The following is a 20,499-nucleotide window of genomic DNA, read 5'->3' as shown; positions in this document are numbered from 1 at the left end:
CTACACTGGCATGAATTTCCGGAAATGCTTAAAACAGAATAGTTTTCATTATAAGTATTTCCAGAAAAAGAGCGTCTACATTGGCAGGCTGCTTTTCCGGAAAAGTCCTTTTTCTGGAAAAGCATCTGTGGCCAACATAGACGCGCTTTTCAGGAAAAGAGCCCCGATGGTCATTTTCGCGATCGGGGCTTTTTTCCGGAAAAGACTACTGGGCTGTCTACACTGGCCCTTTTCCGGAACAGTGTTCCGGAATAAGGACTTGTGCCTGAGCGGGAGCAGCATAGCTTTTCTGGAATATCGTCTGATTTTGTACAGTACAGCGTCGTTGCTTTTCCGGAAATTCAAGGGCCAGTGTAGACAGCTCGCAGCTTATTCCGGAAAAGCGGCTGATTTTCCGAAATAAGTGGCCCAGTGTAGACACAGCCCAGGTGATGGAGACCTCCCTATTTACATGAAAAGTGTCATATGATCTTGTCCACATGAAACCTAATTTTAGACTTGTCCAAAAGATCCTCACCCATAAATTGTATGGTACTTAATTTACTTACAGTGCTTAAGAAGGATGAAGGCTTGTCATCTTTGAGATAATCCAAATCTATGGCTCCAGAAAGTCTAGATATTTCAATCCTATGTTTAGACCACTAACCCATTCCTTCTGGCTTAAAATAAACTTCTATGTATTGGCAAGAAGCCAGTCAGATCCACTCCACCTTTTAAACAAAAATGAATCCATCCTGTTATTGAACTTATATATGTCAACATCTTTTGAGGAAAGAACTCTATAGTGAATGCTCACCAGATTCTGCAGTTAGAAAAAAAAGGGAAAAATACTATGTTTTGAAACCTTTTTCAGGCAACTCTTGTGATCCTCTTAACACTTTGTAACAAAGCAAAACTGATCTTAAGCACTACTGAATTGTGAAACCAGATTAAGGATTCCAGCCTCAAATTCGTAGAATCTGAGACATGTCCCAGCTAAATAGTTTTGCCGGAAGCACAATATCCTAGTTCTGTTGAATGTTTTATTTTTTAACAAACACAATGCTTAGTCTGTAGATTCTCACTTTGGCATATTAGACATAATCATTAGCATTTTCAAATACATTATGCATGCTTCAGTAACCCATCTGTGATCTCATTCCACTTGGAAAGCAGCTGTGTGGAATTTGGGCCAACAGCAGTCTTTGTACATTTGTTACAATGTAATATTGGCACTTAACTCTGATCTTGACCTTGGCATGAAACATGCAGAAGTTTTTATCCTTTCTTTCCATCCACAAGAATAATTTTATTTTTCTCTAAGAACTAGATCCTGCCAGATACTGAGCTGCTTCCACCTCCATTCAGGGGGAAGTCTATGGACTTGTTCCTTAACACCATTATTCCTTGTGTGTGTATTCACATTGTGAACAAATAATTTTGGTAGATACTGTTCTTGATTAAAGAAGGTTAGAACATGCTTACCTTGCATTGTAAAGCACTAACTTACTTAAGTAGCTCCTGTCAAGGCTGTTCCCCACTCTGGCAATTTGAGTGTAGAAGGCTTGCAAGAGACTTTAAAATACAAAAACACTTTTGAAAACCTAGAAGCACACACTTCAGAATTTCTTTATGTGGGGTACCCCTCAAGATCTTTAACCCTGCCTCTGGAGAGAGCTTGAAAACAAACTGTAATGTCTTAAGAGCTGGCCTTTCAGTTTCAGGCACATGCACACAGAACCTGTTGCCTTCTAGGACACAGGAATCAGGTCATTGTCTTAAAAAGGTGATTTTATTAACAAAAAAAGAAGACGTATTTGGTTGTTAGGTGTTACAGAGCAACTGAAAAAGGCAGATTAAACAAAAGAGAATTGCTTCCCTGGGATTCAGATTAAAAGTTACAATGTATGGGGGTGGGGGTACATGGGTTCAGCACAGAGGAGCTCACAAACTCACAAATAAAGAAAATAACCCATTCATCACAGTCCTAGTGGCTTCAAAGGGACTATTTATGTAAGCGCACACCTGCATGAGTGAAAGATGCACAACATAGTTCTAGAAATCAAGTGATTATTTACATATGGCAACATTCTAGCACTATATGTTGTGTAGTATCTTACTCCGTGAGTAGTCTCATTGAATTCAGTGGACTTATTTAGAGAGTAGGGTATGACTCAGTGTAAAGGGAGAAGATTCTAGTCCATAATAATATATAGTTTAGTTATGTATAATTATTATTGTCTTCTGTAGGAGTTTTTCAAAATTAAAAACCACAAAGAAATTCTTGCATGAATTCTAACTGAAACCAACAATGGGAATGTTTGTTTATGATGTACATAGGCAAAATTAGGATATATTTAAGATGTATTTTAGAAGAGGGTTTTTTTCAATTAAATTTTAACTCCAAATATATATCATTAGATGTGTTCCACAACATGGTAATCCTAGTAGCTATTTCATCCCTTGCCTCACAACTTTATAGTTAGCTAGATGTTTTTGCATAAACTATTTGAATATTTACATAATTATTTGCAGTAAGCAAAAGTTAATGTGAAACATTTTATTTTTATTTAATAGCAGGATGGCTGCCCAGACAACTTTTAGAGTCAGAAGCATGACTCTACTGTACAGATGGCAGGTTGAGAACAATTTTTAAGTAGCTCAGTAAATTCCAGTCTGTATATTCAGAGCAGTAAAGATACATACTGGGTATGTCTAGACTGCATCCCTCTGTTGGCAGAGGGATGCAGATTAGGCAGGTTGACATTGCAAATGAAGCGGGGATTTAAATATCCCATGCTTAATTTGCATAAAAATGGCCACCATTTTTGCCAACTCAGCACTTTTTCAGCAAAAAGTGGCAGTCTAGAGGGGGATCTGTCAAGAAAGAAAGCCTTTTTCGACAGATCCTGTAAACCTCCTTGCAGGAGGCATACATGAGTCTCATTTTTATGAAAATTAAGCACGGGATATTTAAATCATTTGCAGTGTCGACCTTCCTAAGCTGCATCCTTCTGCCAACAGAGGGATGCAGTCTAGACATATCCACTGTGTTCAAGATAAGGGATACAAGACTGTGATTTAGAAATAAGGAAAAATGATAGATGAGGGCAAGTGATGAAAGACAAATAAGAGTAGGAAAAGAGAAGGAGGTGAGGGAATACAGAATGACAATGAGTAGAAAATATTATGGGAGGGCAAATCCAAAAGATACTTAGGAGCTGAATATAGACATTTTCAAAGAATTCTTTAATTATGCATCATTTCTACTAGCTTCTGTAGGAGATTTTCAAAATTAAAAACTACAAAGGAAATCCCTACATGAATTCTAAATGAAAAGTTGATCTATGAGAACAAACTGTAAAACATTTATGATCAAATGGCATAAAAACAGTATTTAAGACTCTATTGGTACTTGTGCATCACAGACTACAATAGAGCAGAATATATGAGAACAGTAAAGTGAAGGCAGTCATGGAGACTGAGATATAAAAAGCTGCCCAAGGGATCTAGAAGCCCACTGTCCATTAGCTAAATTCAGCTAAATTCCCTAAAATCTCAGCCATAGTGCCTATGACCCTGAACCTGCAAAAGATTTATGTAGATGGATTAAAAAGCCTCACCACAGCCCCATTCACTTTAAGGATTACAGGAGTATGTGTAGAGCAACAAAGTTATAGTTAACTCTTATAAAAGAGATTGTGAATGCAGATCATGCTAATATATTTGATGGAACTCGTTATTCCTTCATCCTGAAGTCCTCCACGTTAGAATTCAGTTCCTCTGTTGGGGTAAGGTCAGTGGTGCTACTCAGACTTTTTTCAGAGGTGAAGTATATAATACATTTTATTCTGAACAAATAATTTAAATAGACACTATCATTTTAAAAATACTGGATGAAATCTAGCCCCCTCAAGTCAATGGCAAAATCTCCATTGACTTCAACCAGGCTAGGATTTCTTTCTGTATGATCGACACACTTATATACATGAATTATTATTACCTTTAATCAAGGGTTCTCAACTTCTCTCCATCTGATTCCAGGACCTACCATTGTTTCTTGCAATAACCCCAATTCCATAATTCTTTACTATTTATTATTTATTAGATGTTCTTGTGTCTTCTGACACAAGGTAACAGTCTTTTCACCTCCATTTGTCTACTATTATGTCCCTTACTGGTATACCTTGTTTCTATGACAGCAGCATTTTTGTCAATGTATTGTGCTGTTCTTTTTATTGTTGCCAAGGAATGTCCATGTGGCTTATCTAGTAGTAAGTACAGTTTCTTGACATTGGCAACGCATGTCTAAACCACCTCAGCAGGATTTCAAGTATGATGACTCAGGGCTTATCTTCAATTCCAGGAAGATTGGCACTCCGGAAATCATTCTTCTGGCATTCGTTTTAACAGGTCTAGTAAGGACCCACTAAATTGAACAATGAGGGTGCCCCCCTTCAACACTAGCATACCTTGCAGTCATGAGGAGTAGGAAAGTAGATGGGAGAGTTTCTCCCTTTGACCTTCTGCTGTGGGGCCACCCCAAAAAAATCGATGCAAGGTATGTTGGCGCCAGCTATGCTATTCTTTTATCTGGACTTGTGTATCTTGCATCAATTTTCTCACCAATGTAGATCTGGCCTCAGATGCTTTCTCACACTTACACTGGGGCACCAAATTTGGTTGTACCTAGACTCAGAGGGGTAGCCATATTAGTTTGTATTAGGGATGTAAGCAACTTGTTCACTATCCAATAAGCATATGCTTATTGGGTAGTCAAGTAGTGACTCAACTAGTTGCTTTCCCCTCCCCACCACTGCCTCTATCAGAGAGAGGCAGCAAGGTGGCGGGGCGGGGGGGTCAGGAGACGGTGCTAGGGCTAACCAGCTTAAAAGTCGGTTCCCCCTGGCACCGTCTTCACGGGGGCAGAGGCACAGCAGGTAAACGGCGTGAGTGGAGACTGAAGCAGTTCTTGCTTGCGCCGGGTCCTAATTGCTTCGCCTTTGCCTGTGAAATGTAGCAAGAGCCCCATGGGGCTCTTGGTACATTTCAAAGGCAGAGACACAGCTGGGATAATGAGCGCCCCATCTCCCCCTTATCGACTAATTGAGTAGTCGATGGAATTTCCGTCGACTACTCTATTAGCTGATTAATCAAAATTTAACATCTCTAGTCTGTATCTGTAAAAACAAGGACTACTATCACACTTTAAAGACTAAATAAAACACAGATCATTCAGTTAGTCTTTAAGGTACCTCAGGAAAGATGTGTTTAAAATGTTTTAGTTAACTAACACATTTGAATAGTCTACCATAGATAAGACAGCGTGTACCAAACATGCAGCTGTCAGAATTGAAGTCCAGGGGTGAGTCTAACCTTTTCAAGTATGTTTAATTAGAGGATGTTGGTTAATATGTTCTTTTAATATACTTTAAAATCCTAATCTAAACAAGTCTTTAGATTATACCAGTGTAAAGAATTTTAAAAAAATGAATTGCCTTTCCAAATGTAGGGGCCGATGTAGTCTCTTTGTTTTCTGTTTTAATTTGCTTCAGACTGGCCAATGAAAACCCCTATTGTCAATTTCCCTTTAGTTTGGGCACTGTTGAGGGGGTGGAGGCGCTGGGTTGCCAAGAATTTAGCTGTTTAAATACCCGATTTTCATGGGATTTTTTATGCTCCTGGGTCAATTTCTCCTACCTTAAGCGTCCATAACAGCTGCCACCTTACATTTTACATTGTCCCTGACAGCTGCTTGCACCCCTTAACCAATCCCAAGAAAGCCCACAGGCTGCAAAGCCCCCAGGGCGCCCCTTCAAGCCCAAAGGGCTATTGTGGGAGCCCGCTTCCCATCGAGGCCCGTGCACTGTGGGGCCAGGCAGTGGCTTAGGTGCCACCACATAAACATGCAGCCAGTGTAGCATCACACAGCAGCTGCCCTCAGAATTCCATTGTTCCGGTGTACTGATCCTGTGCACTGGAATCAAGCATGCTCAGTAAGAGCTGCTGTTGCTGCTGCCCTCACTCTACCCGGCTCTACAAGTGGGACTATTCTGAAATAGCTGCGGAAGAATAATTTACTCCACAATACCTGTTCTGGTCAATTTCTTCAAGCCCCTTGAGGTTTTTTTCTGTCAATATTTGTCCCATTATCTGATTGTTTCTAACAAATACCTTATGGACAACAGTTTTCAGGACCATTCTTTTCTTTTTGTCAGTGTTGGTATCACATTTCCTTTTTCTAATCTTCCAGGAGAGATCATCAGTTCTCCCAATAATTGTTCACATTTTAGAGACATTTGAGCTAATTCCTTTTTCGCCATAGAAGAAGGTTAACATCTGTATGTTCACCATAAAAGAGGAATGTTAACCCATATTGTAAATGTCTGTATAGTCACATTTTTCAAAAGTGCACTTTTGTCTGTGAATATCCATTCAAACTTTTAAATCGATTTACTTCAAGCTTATTCAATTTCTGTGCAAGCTCTTATCTCACAAATATTCCTAATTCGCAACAAATTTTAGGCGTGTGGGTTTGAGTATTCTAGGAAAGAAAACAGGGAGTGTTAATGGGAGAATACACTTTAGCAGCCTCATTCGAAGAGTTATGATAATTCAGTCAGGTCATAGGTCACATTTTATATCTCTGTGATCACAGAAAACTAACGAGCACCACTGGACTTTTGCAATGAAATGTTCATGAACAATACAGACACCAGGAGCACTGGCAGCAGAGTCTGACAAAGTGAACCCCACCTGCCAGGTTTAGCTCCTCCTGGACCAGCGAGACGCGCGCGGGTAGCAGAAACGGACACGAGGCAAACCCGACGCACTAGAATGTCAGTAACTGCTACCCGGAGCGGATTTTGAGAGCAGCTGCCCCGACCCCGCTCTCCCCGCGGCGCGTCTCAGCCACCCGGGGGGCGGGGGGAAGACGCAAGCGGCACAGGAGCACGAGGCAGTTACTCAGCGCGAGGCGGGGCCGCCCGCGTAGCTCCGCCCGGGTGGGGGCGGGGCCGGTTGAGCCTGCCAGGCTCCCGTCCGCCCCGCCCCTGGTCGGGTGAGTGACGGCGGGCGGACCCGGGCGGCGGCGGCGGGCAGGATGGCAGCGCCCATCATCCCCGAGAGCGGCAGGTACGGACCGCCCGGCCCAGCGGCGCCTCCGGAGCCCCGGCCCGGCATGGAGCCCAGAGCGCCCCCCCCCCCCCCCCGACACCCGGCCTGGGACCGCCAGTTCCTCAGTGTCCCCCAAACTCTGGGGCACCCCCGCCCCCAGACCTCCCCCACTGAACCCCAAGCTGGGACCCCAGTTCCTTAGCGGGCTGGGATCACTGCGCCTGCGGCACGGCCCCCTCTCGCCGCTTCCAGCATGTGGGCAGCGTGACCGTGTCAGTATCGCACAGCCGGCTGAGCTAGGGCACCCAGGTTATCCGCTCAGCCGGTTTAATTGGAGAAGGGAGGAGAGGGAGTATCGCTATTTTGCTCCTCACTTGGAGACTGGCTCTGTAATTCTCACTGTGAATTTTTATAAATTGTGTTTAAAGTATCAAGAAAATCTGTTTAATCCAAATTCATTTGGATTAGAAGCCAGTACCCCAAGTGCGCTTGCAGGTGCGTGAAAACAAAAATATTTACAGTACATTGTTTAAAGCCAATATGTTTAAATTAAGAAACTTACGCAATCTTTTTCATTTTACATAGCATCAAAAAAGCAGTGTTGCTCATTAACATGATAGACACAGGCAAATTTCCCCGATTACTCTCCCGCATACTTCAAAAGCTTCATCTAAAGGTGTGTACTCCTTGTCTTTTTTACATGTTTAAGCTCTATTATGAATACATCATACCAGTTACTGAAAATTTTATGTTTTTTAAAATCCTGTAATAAAATACTGTTTTCTTAAGTCTTTAGATTTTGTCTTGCATGTTTAACACATAGATTATTTCAAGTAAAAAAAATACACCCTTTTTTCCTCTATAGGGGCTACGTCTACACTGGCCCCTTTTCCGGAAGGGGCATGTTAATTTCAGCTATCGTAATAGGGAAATCCGCGGGGGATTTAAATATCCCCCGCGGCATTTAAATAAAAATGTCCGCCGCTTTTTTCCGGCTTTTAGAAAAGCCAGAAAAGAGCGTCTACACTGGCCCCGATCCTCCGGAAAAAGCGCCCTTTTCCGGAGGATCTTATTCCTACTTTGAATAAAGTGGAATCACATCTAAGACTCTGAGAGTTGTTTAATCTGTTTGATTCAATTCTTGATTTTTCTGCTGAAATTACTAACAAGGGTTTGGTAATAGTAACTGTGATTTATTTATGAATGAATTAATGAAGGTATTTACCTGCTAGCGGGGAAAAAGAGCTATTAACTTAATTTTACCTAAGCTACTAAATGACCATTATATAGCATAATACTTTTTTGTGACTATTGAGCTGCACTGGATTTGAATGATAGACTTGGATTCAAAGACAGTATTGTGTTACCAATTTCACAAACTATGAGCTGCCTAACTAAAGGGAACACTGAATTGGTGGAAATTTTAAATAAACTTCCTTATATTAGCCAAGATACTTAAAACTGCATGTTTCCTTTGAAAAGCTAAAGACTAAACTGAGACAAGCTTACCAGAGCTCTTCTTCAGGACTCACCAACAGAAGTTGATTCAATGAAAGCTATTACCTCACCCATCTTCTCTCTTTAATATATGAGGGCCAGCATGGATACAACAATACTGCATACAAAGATTAAACTACCAAAATACTGCAGACAAAGATTAAATTACCATTTTCATATTTGCATTCTTATTAGACACACAATTTTTTGGCCATCTAGGTCTCCTTATAATTACATTATTTTTACTCAAACAGTTCAACTGTTTTTTTTTTAGTAGCTGTGCAATTACTGGATTACTCTTTGTCCTAACTATGTTGTTTGTCTAAAATATAGAACATTCTATTTTAAAAGATGGCAATATTTGCCTTGTGCTTAAACATACAGTACATTAGTTAAGTAGGATTTTCCATTCAGTGACCTTTAATATGACATGTTATAGATTTTTGACGTTTTGTAGACGTCTTTCTAAATTTCCCAAAATAGACCTTTATTGTTATCTCTTCTTGAAGAAAATACACTCCGATTGGAGAAATGTAAATAGCAAACCAAGGGGAGCGTATTTAACTGCACTAATACTTTACTGCCTTTTTGGTGCTTTTATTTCTAGTCCAGCCAGTGCACATTATACCATTGTTGCTCTTTTGGATGGCCAAATATAAATATGTAACTTTTTCTACATAAAGGAAATTATCATATGTTGTCAAAAGATGTCTTTAAATAGTAATTTCATGAATATTTTTATAAACAGTGAGAAAAAAGTGTGTAGTTGTATGCATATTTCATAAAGTTCTGATCAAAAGCCCATTAAAAGAAATGGAGAGGCACCCACTGAAGTTAGTGGATTTGGGTGAGGAGTTTGGTATCCTGATACATTTTTCCTCTAACAAGATTTGTTTTCCCTCTCCCATTTAAAAACAAAGAAAACCTTTGACTCTAATGTTTTAGCAAAACTTGCCTTTTGTAAAACAAATTCTGGATGGCAGATGGAATACCAGTAATAATCCCTTTTTTATACTTCAGGCTGAGAGCAGTTTCAGTGAAGAGGAGGAAGAAAAACTTCAAGCTGCGTTTTCAATGGAGAAGCAAGATCTTCATCTTGTTCTTGAAACAATATCGTTTATTTTGGAACAGGTATCATTTATATCGATGTGAATTGTTAAATATTTGAAACACAATGCTTGTTTGATAGGAAAATTATTCTCCAGAGCATGTTGAAGTAGACATTTCCTGAAAATAAATGTAGCAGTTATGCTATTTATCTATTGAAGGATTGATCTTGCGTCCTATACTCAAGTTGCATAGTTCAGGTTGAACCTCTCGAGTCCGGCACCCCCTGCACCTGACATTTTCCAAACCATGCGAGGTCAATATTGTCTAGCAGCATTACCAACACTTTCACCGCTTACAAAACTCTTAGAAGACTTTTGGGGGTAAATTAGAGCTAAATAACAGCACAGAAAACTGGATCCAGGACTGGTGGCTGTAAACACATTTTATCGGACCAAAATAACTTGTCCATACCCATGGTAAGTGGACCTTTGACTAACTAAAATCGTGTTGAACCACAGATGTTGCTGGACCAGAAAGTGCAGGACTGGAGATACTCAACCTGTATCTTACTTTGCAAGTAGTCTCACTGAAGTCAGAGTTGCACTTGAGGAACAAGGCTCTACTTAATGGGAGTGAAGAGGGTAGAAGCTTGCCTTCAGTTTGTATCCTGTGCTTTTCTACACATCTCTGAGCACCAGCTTGTGATCCTTTCACTTAGCAGAATAAAACTTCACAAGTACACCCTGTTTCTGCTGAATTCAGTGGGAGAACATAAGAATGGCCATACTGGGTCAGACCAAAGGTCCAGTCAGCCCAGCACCCTGTCTGCCGACAGTGACCAATGCCAGGTGTCCCAGAGGGAGTGAATCGAACAGGTAATGATCAAGCAAACTCTCTCCTGCCATCCATCTCCACCCTCTGACAAAGAGGCTAGGGACACCATTCCTTACGCAAAGTGGCTAATAGCCATTTATGGATTTAACCTCCGTGAATTTATCTAGTTCTCTTTTAAACCCTGTTATAGTCCTAGCCTTCACAACCTCCTGAGGCAAGGAGTTCCACAGATTGGCTATGCGCTGTGTGAAGAAGAACTTCCTTTTATTTGTTTTAAACCTGCTGCCCATTAATTTAATTTGGTGGCCTCTAGTTCTTATATTATGGGAACAAGTAAATATCTTTTCCTTATTCACTTTCTCCACACCACTCATGATTTTATATACCTCTATCATATCCCTCTTTTAGAAAGTCTCCTCTTTTCTAAGCTGAAAAGTCCTAGTCTCTTTAATCTCTCCGCATATGGGACCCGTTCTAAACCCCTAATCATTTTAGTTGCCCTTTCTCTGAACCTTTTCTAATGCCAAGTATCAGAGGGGTAGCCGTGTTAGTCTGAATCTGCAAAAGCGACGAGGAGTCCTGTGGCACCTTATAGACTAACTGAAGTGTAGGAGCATAAGCTTTCGTGGGCAAAGACCCACTTCGTCAGATGCATGTAGTGGAAATTTCCAGAGGCAGGTATAAATATGCAGGCCAGGATCAGGCTGGAGATGACAAGGTGGATCCAATCAAGGAGGATGAGGCCCACTTCTAGCAGCTGATCTGGAGGTGTGAATTCCAAGAGAGCAGAAGCTGCTTTTGTAGTTAGCGAGCCATTCACAGTCTTTGTTTAATCCAGAGTTGATTGTGTCAAACTTAAAGATGAACTGTAGCTCAGCAGTTTCTCTTTGAAGTCTGGTCCTGAAGTTTTTTTGCTGCAGGATGGCTACCTTTAGATCTGCAATTGTGTGTCCAGGAAGATTGAAGTGTTCCCCTACAGGTTTTTGTATGTTGCCATTCCTAATATCAGATTTGTGTCCATTGATTCTTTTACGTAGGGACTGTCCAGTTTGGCCGATGTATATCGCAGTGGGGCATTGTTGGCCCATGATGGCATATATTACGTTGGTAGATGTGCAGGAGAATGTACCAGTGACAGTATGGCTGATCTGGTTAGGTCCTGTGATGGTGTTGCTGGTGTATATATGTGGGCAGAGTTGGCACCGAGGTTTGTTGCAAGGATTGGTTCCTGAGTTCGAGTTATTATGGTGTGGTGTGTAGTTGCTGGTGAGAATATGCTTCAGGTTGGCGGGTTGTCTGTGGGCAAGGACCGGCCTACCTCCCAAGGCCTGTGAAAGTGAGGGATCATTGTCCAGGATGGGGTGTAGATCACTAATGATGCGTTGGAGAGGTTTTAGCTGGGGACTGTAGGTGATGGCCAGTGGTGTTCTGTTGGTTTCTTTCTTGGGCTTGTCCCATAGCAGGAGGCTTCTGGGTACACGTCTGACTCTGTCGATCTGTCTCCTCACTTCCTCGTGTGGGTATCGCAGTTTACAGAATGCTTGTTGAAGATCTTGTAGGTGTAGGTCTCTGTCTGAGGGGTTGGAGCATATGCGGTTGTACCTCAGTGCTTGACTGTAAACAATGGATCGTGTGGTGTGTCTGGGATGGAAACTGGAGGCATGCAGGTAAGTATAGCGGTCGGTAGGTTTTCGGTATAGGGTGGTATTGATATGACCGTCACTTATTTGTATCGTAGTGTCCAGGAAATGGACCTCCCATGTAGATTGGTCCATGCTGAGGTTGATGGTGGGGTGGAAGCTGTTGAAATCATGGTGAAATTCTTCCAGTCTCCTTTCCATGGGTCCAGATGATGAAGATGTCATCGATATAGCGTAGGTAGAGAAGGGGTGTAAGTGGACGAGAGCTGAGGAAGCGTTGTTCCAGGTCAGCCATAAAAATGTTGGCGTATTGTGGGGCCAACTTTTCTAATGCCAGTTTCTTTTTTGAGATGCGGAGACCACATCTGTACGCAGTATTCAAGATGTTGGTGTACCATGTATTTATATAAGGGCAATAAGATATTCTCAGTCTTATTCTCTATCCCTTTAATGATTCTTAACATCTTCTTTGCTTTTTTGACTGCTGCTGCATACGGTGTGGACGTCTTCAGAGAACTATCCACGATGACTCCAAGATTTCTTTCCTGATTAGTTGTAGCTAAATTAGCCCCATCATATTATATGTATAATTGGGGTTATTTTTTCCAATGTGCATTACTTTACATTTATCCGCATTAAATTTAATTTGCCATTTTGTTGCCCAGTCACTTAATTTGATGAGATCTTTTTGAAGTTCTTCACAGTCTGCTTTGGTCTTAACTACCTTGAGCAGTTTAGTATCATCTGCAAACTTTGCCATCACTGTTTACCCCTTTCTCCAGATCATTTATGAATATGTTGAATAGGATTGGTCCTAGGACTGACCCTTGCGGAACACCACTAGTTACCCCTCTGCATTCGGAAAATTTACCATTTATTCCTACCCTTTGTTTCCTGTCTTTTAACCAGTTCTCAGTCCATGAAAGGATCTTCCCTCTTATCCCATGACAACTTAATTTACATAAGAGCCTTTGGTGAGGGACCTTGTCAAAGGCTTTCTGGAAATCTAAGTACACTATATCTACAGTATCCCCCTTGTCAACATGTTTAACCCCTTCAAAGAATTCTAATGGATTAGTAAGACATGATTTCCCTTTACAGAAACTGTTGACTTTTGCCCAACAAATTATGTTCTTCTATGTGTCTGACAATTTTATTCTTTACTATTGTTTCAGCTAATTTGCCTGTTACTGACGTTAGATTTACCAGTCTGTAATTGCCGGGATTGCCTCTAGAGCCCTTTTTAAATATTGGCATTACATCAGCTATCTTCTGGTCATTGGGTACAGAAGCTGATTTAAAGGATAGGTTACAAACCAGAGTTAATAGATTGTGTGTCGCTTGTTGTCGTTTGCGAATAATGTCAGTCTGTGCGTTGTTGCAGAAGCTTTGTATATAGAAATTCAGATTGTAATTCTGACCATCAGGGGGAGTCCATAAAGAATTATTTTTCCTTTGGTGTTGATAGGGGGGATCTGGTAGGTCAGATTGATGTTCGTTGGTGGTTTGGAAATATTCTCTGAGGCGGAGGCAGCGAAAAAAAGCCTGAAGGTCACCACAAAATTGTATCCGGTTTGTGGGGGACGTGGGGCAGAAATAGAGACCCCGGGACAAGACAGACTCTTCTGCTGGATTGAGTTTGTAGCTGGCGAGGTTAACAATATTATCCGGTGGGTTGAGGCAGTTGCTGTTGTAGCCAGTGGTATGGAGCAGGTTAGAAAATTTATTGTCTTTTCTTTGTTGTAGGGAATAGAAGTGTGTATAGTAGATTTCTTGTCTGGTGGAACAAAAGTCTTGCAAGGTGTCAGTCGGTGTGGATGTTTGTCTTGAGATGAGACGATCTAAGTTAGAAATGTCATTCTTGATGGTTTTCTGTTTCTTGTATAAAATACTTAGGTGATTTCTTAATTTATTGGATAGTGTGAGGCAGTCTTTCACTGTAGTCAGTGCAGTATGTTGATCTTAATGGATTGTTCACTTTCAGTCCTTTGGGTACGATGTCCATCTTCTTGCACTTGGATAGAAAGATGATGTCTGTCTGTATCTGTGCAAGTATCTTTGTATGGTTGATGGATTTCCATTCCAAACGGCTAAATGTAGGGCCTTGCATGTAGAATAGTGATAGAAATGTAGCCGTGTTAGTCTGGGGTAGCTGAAGCAAAATGCAGGACAATGTAGCACTTTAAAGACTAACAAGATGGTTTATTAGATGATGAGCTTTCGTGGACCAGACCCACTTCCTCAGATCAAATAGTGGAAGAAAATAGTCACAACCATATATACCAAAGGATACAATTAAAAAAAAGAACACATATGAAAAGGACAAATCACATTTCAGAACAGGAGAGGGATGCGGGGGGGGGGGGGGGGGGGAGGGAGAAGGAAGGAAGGTAGGTAAGTGTCTGTGAATTGATGATATTAGAGGTGGGGAGAGTGGGATGTCTGTGAGCTAATGGTATTAGAGGTGATAATTGGGGAAGCTGTCTTGGTAATGGGAAAGATAGTTTGAGTGTTTGTTCATTCCTTCTCCGAGAGTGTCGAATTTTAACATGAATGACAATTCAGAGGATTCCCTTTCAAGAGCAGAATGATTTATAAACCTCAACTACCCATTTATAAACCTCAACTACCCACCCGGAGAAATAAAAAAGCAAATTGAAAGAGCCAGACGAATACCTAGAAACCATCTACTTCAAGATAGACCCAAGAAAACCAACAATAGAACACCACTTGTCATCACCTACAACCCCCAACTTAAACCTGTCCAACACATTATCAATAAACTACAGCCTATACTGGAACAGGATACCATACTCCAAGAGGCTCTGGGAGACAGACCCATAGTCTCCTATAAACAACCACCTAACCTCAAGATGATTCTTACCAACAACCACAGGACATACCACTCTAATACCAACCCTGGTACCTTCCCTTGCAACAAACCCCATTGCCAGCTTTGTCCACATATTCATTCTGCTGATAGCATTATTGGACCTAACCAAGTGAGTTATAAGATCAAGAACACATATTCCTGCGCATCCAGAGATATAATTTATGCTATCATGTGCCGAAACTGTCCGTCTGCTATGTACATTGGACAAACATCTCAGACACTTCGCCAAAGGATTAATGCCCACAAAAGAGATATCAGACAAGATCACAAAGAGAAAACAGTTTCTTGCCATTTTAACCAGAAAGGACACTCTCTCAATGACTTAACCACCTACATTCTGCTACAAAGACCTTTTACATCTGCACTTGAAAGGGAATCCTCTGAACTGTCATTCATGTTAAAATTCGACACTCTCGGAGAAGGAATGAACAAACACTCAAACTATCTTTCCCATTACCAAGATAGCTTCCCCAATTATCACCTCTAATACCATTAGCTCACAGACATCCCACTCTCCCCACCTCTAATATCATCAATTCACAGACACTTACCTTCCTTCCTCTCCCCCCCCCCCCGCATCCTCCTCCTGTTCTGAAATGTGATTTGTCCTTTTCATATGTGTTCATTTTTTTTAATTGTATCCTTTGGTATATATGGTTGTGACAATTTTCTTCCACTATTTGATCTGAGGAAGTGGGTCTGGCCCACGAAAGCTCATCATCTAATAAACCATCTTGTTAGTCTTTAAAGTGCTACATTGTCCTGCATTTTGCTTTAAATACAGAGACACATTTTTAAAAGGCACATACAATATTTAAACAGCAATAATAAAGCTCACTTGCAAAACTGATAAACATTTCTTCCCCGATGATGTAGATAAATATAATATTGTACAAAGTTGCTCTGTGATAGCTTTATTACTTAAGATATCAGTTATGTAAACTTCTACCTATGAAAGCAGTATTTATTCAGATGAGTAACCCATTTAAGTTACAGAGGGGTAGCCGAATTAGTCTGTACAGGATAAACTTAAAAAAACCCTCAAAAGTCTAGTAGCATTTTAAAGACTAACAAAACATGTAGATGGTATCATCAGCTTTCGTGGGCACAGCTCACTTCTTCAGATGACCGGAGTGTTGGATGTGCAGAACCAAAAATAAATAGGGAAGGAAGGGCGGGGGCAGTGGATATATAAATCAAAGGGAAAGCCGAATAGTATGTAACATGTAAAACTGATAGCCTATACGCACCTAAAGCCTGGATAGTTAAAAGAAGCAGATAAGTTAGCAATTAGCGAGGAAGAGTACTAATACCAGATTCTACACAGACAAAGAACCATTGGCACTTTCGTTGGTTGGTTGGTTGATAATGTCCCAGCTATCTGGTATCTTAATTCAGGCCATGGGCATGAGAATTAAACTTGTGAATGAACTGTAGTTCGGTTCTAACCCTTACCTGTGTATTTGGCTTGTGGAACTGGTCTGTAACAAATCAGCAACTTGAAGATCTCTTAATGAGTGACCGGGCCGATTAAAGTGTTCACCAACAGGTTTCTGTATGTTCCCTTTATGGATATCTGATTTGTGTCCATTGATTCTTTCCCGTAGGGACTGAGCAGTTTGTCCAAAATATATTGCAGTCGGGCATTGCTGGCATAGATCACATTACTTGATGTGCAGTTAAATGAGCCTCTGATTGATCCATTAAAGTTAGTGGGTCTACTTTTGTAAGTAAAAATTTGTAAGCTTGGACTTACAGTTTGGTTCAATCTTGTTTTGCATTCATTTTGGGTAAATTGCATCTCTAAGCTAAGTATTTAGTATTGTTCTTATAAAATATGAATATTTGTTAGTAAATGAATTCAGTTAAAATGCTTCTGTGCTGGATTGTACTTTACTCAAATAAAAAAATAGGAAAAGATCAGTTTTGGGAAAGAAAGATAAGGTCAAAAAAGTTTTTTTGATTACTTTCCTTTTTGTTTCAATGAAGAAGTGCCACAGGGATATATTGGGGCATAAAGAATACAATACTTACGTTTAAATGGATGGAAAGATAGATATTTGGCCATTGTAACTTTTGCTTGTTTAATAATAATACCTACCTGTTCTAGAGAAATAGAAGTGAGCTCACCTATGTTATCCCTCTGCCCCAGAAAAAGTTAGAGCTTTGCTCTTGCTAAGTTGTATGTCAAGTCTCTGGCACACCAGCCTGTGAGCCTTACCAGCAAACCCTTCAAGACTTTTCTAGTCCAAACTTTGCATTGCAGATAACAGTTAGTGAACCTTAATTCCTCCAGAAATGTTTCTCTGGAGCAGTGGTTCCCAAACTTTTTGGCATCATGCCCCTCTTTTGGATTTTTGAAAAACCCTCAGCCCCCCCCCCCCCCCCAATAGCATCAAAACTTGAGACAAAAAAAAAAGGAACTGAGCGTGACAGCAAAACTTGATGGGGGTGGGGAGGCTGGGTTGCCTCACGCCCCCCCCTCTGGAATTTCTTCACGCCCCCCAGTTTGGGAACCCATGCTCTGGAGTGTCCATTTCTTCTCACTGGACACTCATAGAAATTAAGTTTTCTGCCTCCTAAGAAACAGAACACATACCACCTAGTTAGGTTTGCTGAAGACTCACACTTCACTTTAATACGCAGCAATGAAATGTTTTTGCAGTAATACAAGATTAAGTTTATTAAACAAACAGAGACTTAAGTGGTGCTAAGCAAGAGGGAAAGACAGGTTTGATTATAAGCAAACCAAAATATAACATGTTTTTTAGTGTCTAAAACTTAATTTTAGCAAGTTACAATCTTTGACTAAGCAGTTTTCTTATTTTCATCAAGTTACCAAAATCCCTAGACTCTGGATTAGGTGATCTAATTTTCACAGAGTCAGAGGGTGCTGTACCTTATGTCCCCTAGTGATAGTTAACTCCAGTGGCTTTTTTGCTCTCCTTATATTTCCCAATGTCAATTTTCTCTGCATCAAGCCCCAGGAAGGCTTCATGGGGTGCAGATTCTGTCTCCTTAGTGTGATTATTACAGTGTCTTCTCCTGTTTGATAGCTTGATGGCTTTGTTCACCTTCAATGTAAATGTATTTCTGTTGTCCTCTGCCTGGAATCAAGCCAGTCAGACAGGTAAATGCACATGCCTTTGTTTAGGATAAGCTGGACTTATGCACTCTCCCCGAAATACATTTTAAGACCATATTTCCAGCAAATACGCAGCTTTGTACACAACACGTATTTATACCATACAACAATTTTTTATATCTGCTTGTCAGTAGTTTACATAAGATTCCTTATGTGACACCTTTTAGATAATAGGATGACAAGAGTATGTTGGGTATAATGGATGTACCAGGCATGATGTAAGGTACAGTATAGTGGGTCCTTTGTCAGCAGGGCCATTCTTACAAATTGTGGGGCCTTATTCAACTGAACTCTCCCTCCTCCACTACACAGCTTCTGCTCGGGTTCAGGTGCTTCCTCCCCCAAGTGGCTTCTGCTGGGAACCTGGGGCTTCCCCTCCTCCTCTCCCCCGAATGCAGCTTCTGCCAGGGGTCTGGGGATTAGGGCTTCTTCCTACTCCCTCCCCTACAGCTTCTACCAGGACTCAGGGACTTCCCTGGAGCTGCAGAGGCTGGATTCCTCTCTGCCTCCAGTCTGATAGCAGGGAACCTTAATCAGCTAGCTGCTGCTGTTTGAGAGGAGCACATAGAAGAGGTGGGGGGAGGGGGCAGGCAGAAGCCGCTGCAGCGGACAGGTGAGCACAGCCTTGTGGTGAGGCCAGAGAGGAACTAGCACAGATGGTCATGGCTGTCCTCCACTATACGAGCACACACGGCTGCCTGGGAATGGCCCTGTTTGTCAGCTGGCATTAAGGGGCTCACAGGTTCATAGTAATCATGTAATGCATGCTTTTGTTTTTCATTAATAGAGTACTTTATTTTAGAGTGAAAAAACGAAGCATTTAGACCTCTATAGAGAAGAATATCCCTATTTTAGAAAAGTACTTAAGCATAAGTTTAAGCACATGCTAAAGAGGTTTTCTTAATCAAGTACTGAAATTGCTTGTATCAGTGTATTTTACACTCTTTTTTTTCTGTTATACAGGCAGTCTATCATAATCTGAAACCAGGTATTTTGCAACAGCAGCTGGAGAGCATTCACCTTGATCAAGACAAAGCAGAAGCATTTGTCAGTGCCTGGACTGCTGCAGGTCAAGATACAATTGAAAAGTTCAGGCAAAGGATTTTGGCCCCTCAAAAGGTATCAGTTGATTTTAGTTTAATTGGAACTAGTAGTTAAAACAAAAGTTATTAGGACACAAGTATTACAATATTCCTTTTTTGTTCTGTAAGAACAAATTCTGTTGACCAGCCAATAAATTAAAATATCAGTAAGGAAATTTTATATATAATGTATGTCATAGGTTTGGGCACTTTAAATTCTGTTCTTCACTTAAGTTATACAGTGTGTAAATCAGTATAAATCCATTGAAGATAATGCAGTACTGCAGCTAAGAATCTGCTCGAGTATGACCTGCAGCAATGCATATGAAGCAACGAAAGAATAATGTGACAGTAGATAAAATACACAGTATATGGATCCTTCTATATTGTGTAATTTAAGTAGAATATACTTAGGACAGTAGCTTTAAATATATGTTTCTTCCCTCCTATTTTTAGTGACCAGTGTATTACTTATTGTTATTCCATTAACTCTGGTAGGGCCTGAACCCACAAATGCTTTTGATAAGATATAATTCATATTCCCAATGACTTTAAAAGAAGTTTGTATTATTGTAAGCATTTTCCCTGGTAGAAAATATATGTTGGACTAGCCCTTTTTTTCAAGATGCCATTATTAGTACTGTAAAATGGTTGGACAACATTGGAAAAAACTAATCTGCTTATGTATTTTGTCTGTCTTAGGGCTTGTCTTCGCTACGCGGAAGAGCGATGCTACCGCGGTCAATCTTCTGGAGGTCGATATAGCGGGTCTACTTAAAACCCACTAAATCGAACTCAGAGGGCATCCCCATCAGTACTATTACTACTGCTCCTTGTGAGGAGTAAGGGAAGCTGAAGGGAGTGTTTGCTCCCGTCAACCTCCCGCTATGGGGAAGGTGCGGAAACTCGAATTAAGGTACATCAACTCCAGCTACCTAATTAGCGTAGCTAGAGTGCATATCATAATTCGACCTTCCCCTGTAGTGTAGATATGGCCTAAGGATAACAGTTGGTTATTTGTAAAAACAACATCAGTTAGTCTTTAAGGTGCCACAGGATTCCTCGTTGTTTTTGCAGATAAACTAAAATGGCTAATCTTCTGAGAGGTGATTATTTGATAATTTTATTGTGTTTTTATTAGTATAGAAGTAAAAAATATATTGTATGTAAAACTAATACATAAAGAATACTTTAACATGCTGCCAGGAAATGAATGTATTTGTTTATAGATGAGAAGGGTCTAGAGGGTTTGAGTGGTGACCT

The 20,499-nt window shown here is 40.7% G+C and overlaps 1 protein-coding gene across 3 annotated transcripts in view; it reads left to right on the top strand.

Annotated features, from left to right (window-relative positions):
* The first annotated feature begins 6,872 nt into the window (after nt 1-6,872).
* COMMD10 (COMM domain containing 10) overlaps nt 6,873-20,499 on the top strand; it is a 251,383-nt gene continuing 237,756 nt past the window's right edge. The window contains exons 1-5 of one of the 3 annotated variants that reach the window (XM_075931974.1): nt 6,873-7,113; nt 7,524-7,590; nt 7,681-7,771; nt 9,613-9,723; nt 19,118-19,273. In XM_075931974.1, coding sequence (XP_075788089.1) covers nt 7,709-7,771; nt 9,613-9,723; nt 19,118-19,273 — 330 coding nt within the window. In that variant the 5' untranslated portion in view covers nt 6,873-7,113; nt 7,524-7,590; nt 7,681-7,708. The remainder of the gene's footprint in view (nt 7,114-7,523; nt 7,591-7,680; nt 7,772-9,612; nt 9,724-19,117; nt 19,274-20,499) is intronic. The other 2 variants (XM_075931972.1, XM_075931973.1) reach the window with 2 other exon arrangements.

The sequence above is a fragment of the Pelodiscus sinensis genome, chromosome 6 (genome assembly GCF_049634645.1).
Source record: "Pelodiscus sinensis isolate JC-2024 chromosome 6, ASM4963464v1, whole genome shotgun sequence".
In the NCBI taxonomy this organism is placed as follows: Eukaryota; Metazoa; Chordata; order Testudines; family Trionychidae; genus Pelodiscus; species Pelodiscus sinensis.
The sequence above is the reverse complement of the archived record's forward strand: the minus strand, read 5'-3'. Positions and strand labels throughout refer to the sequence as shown.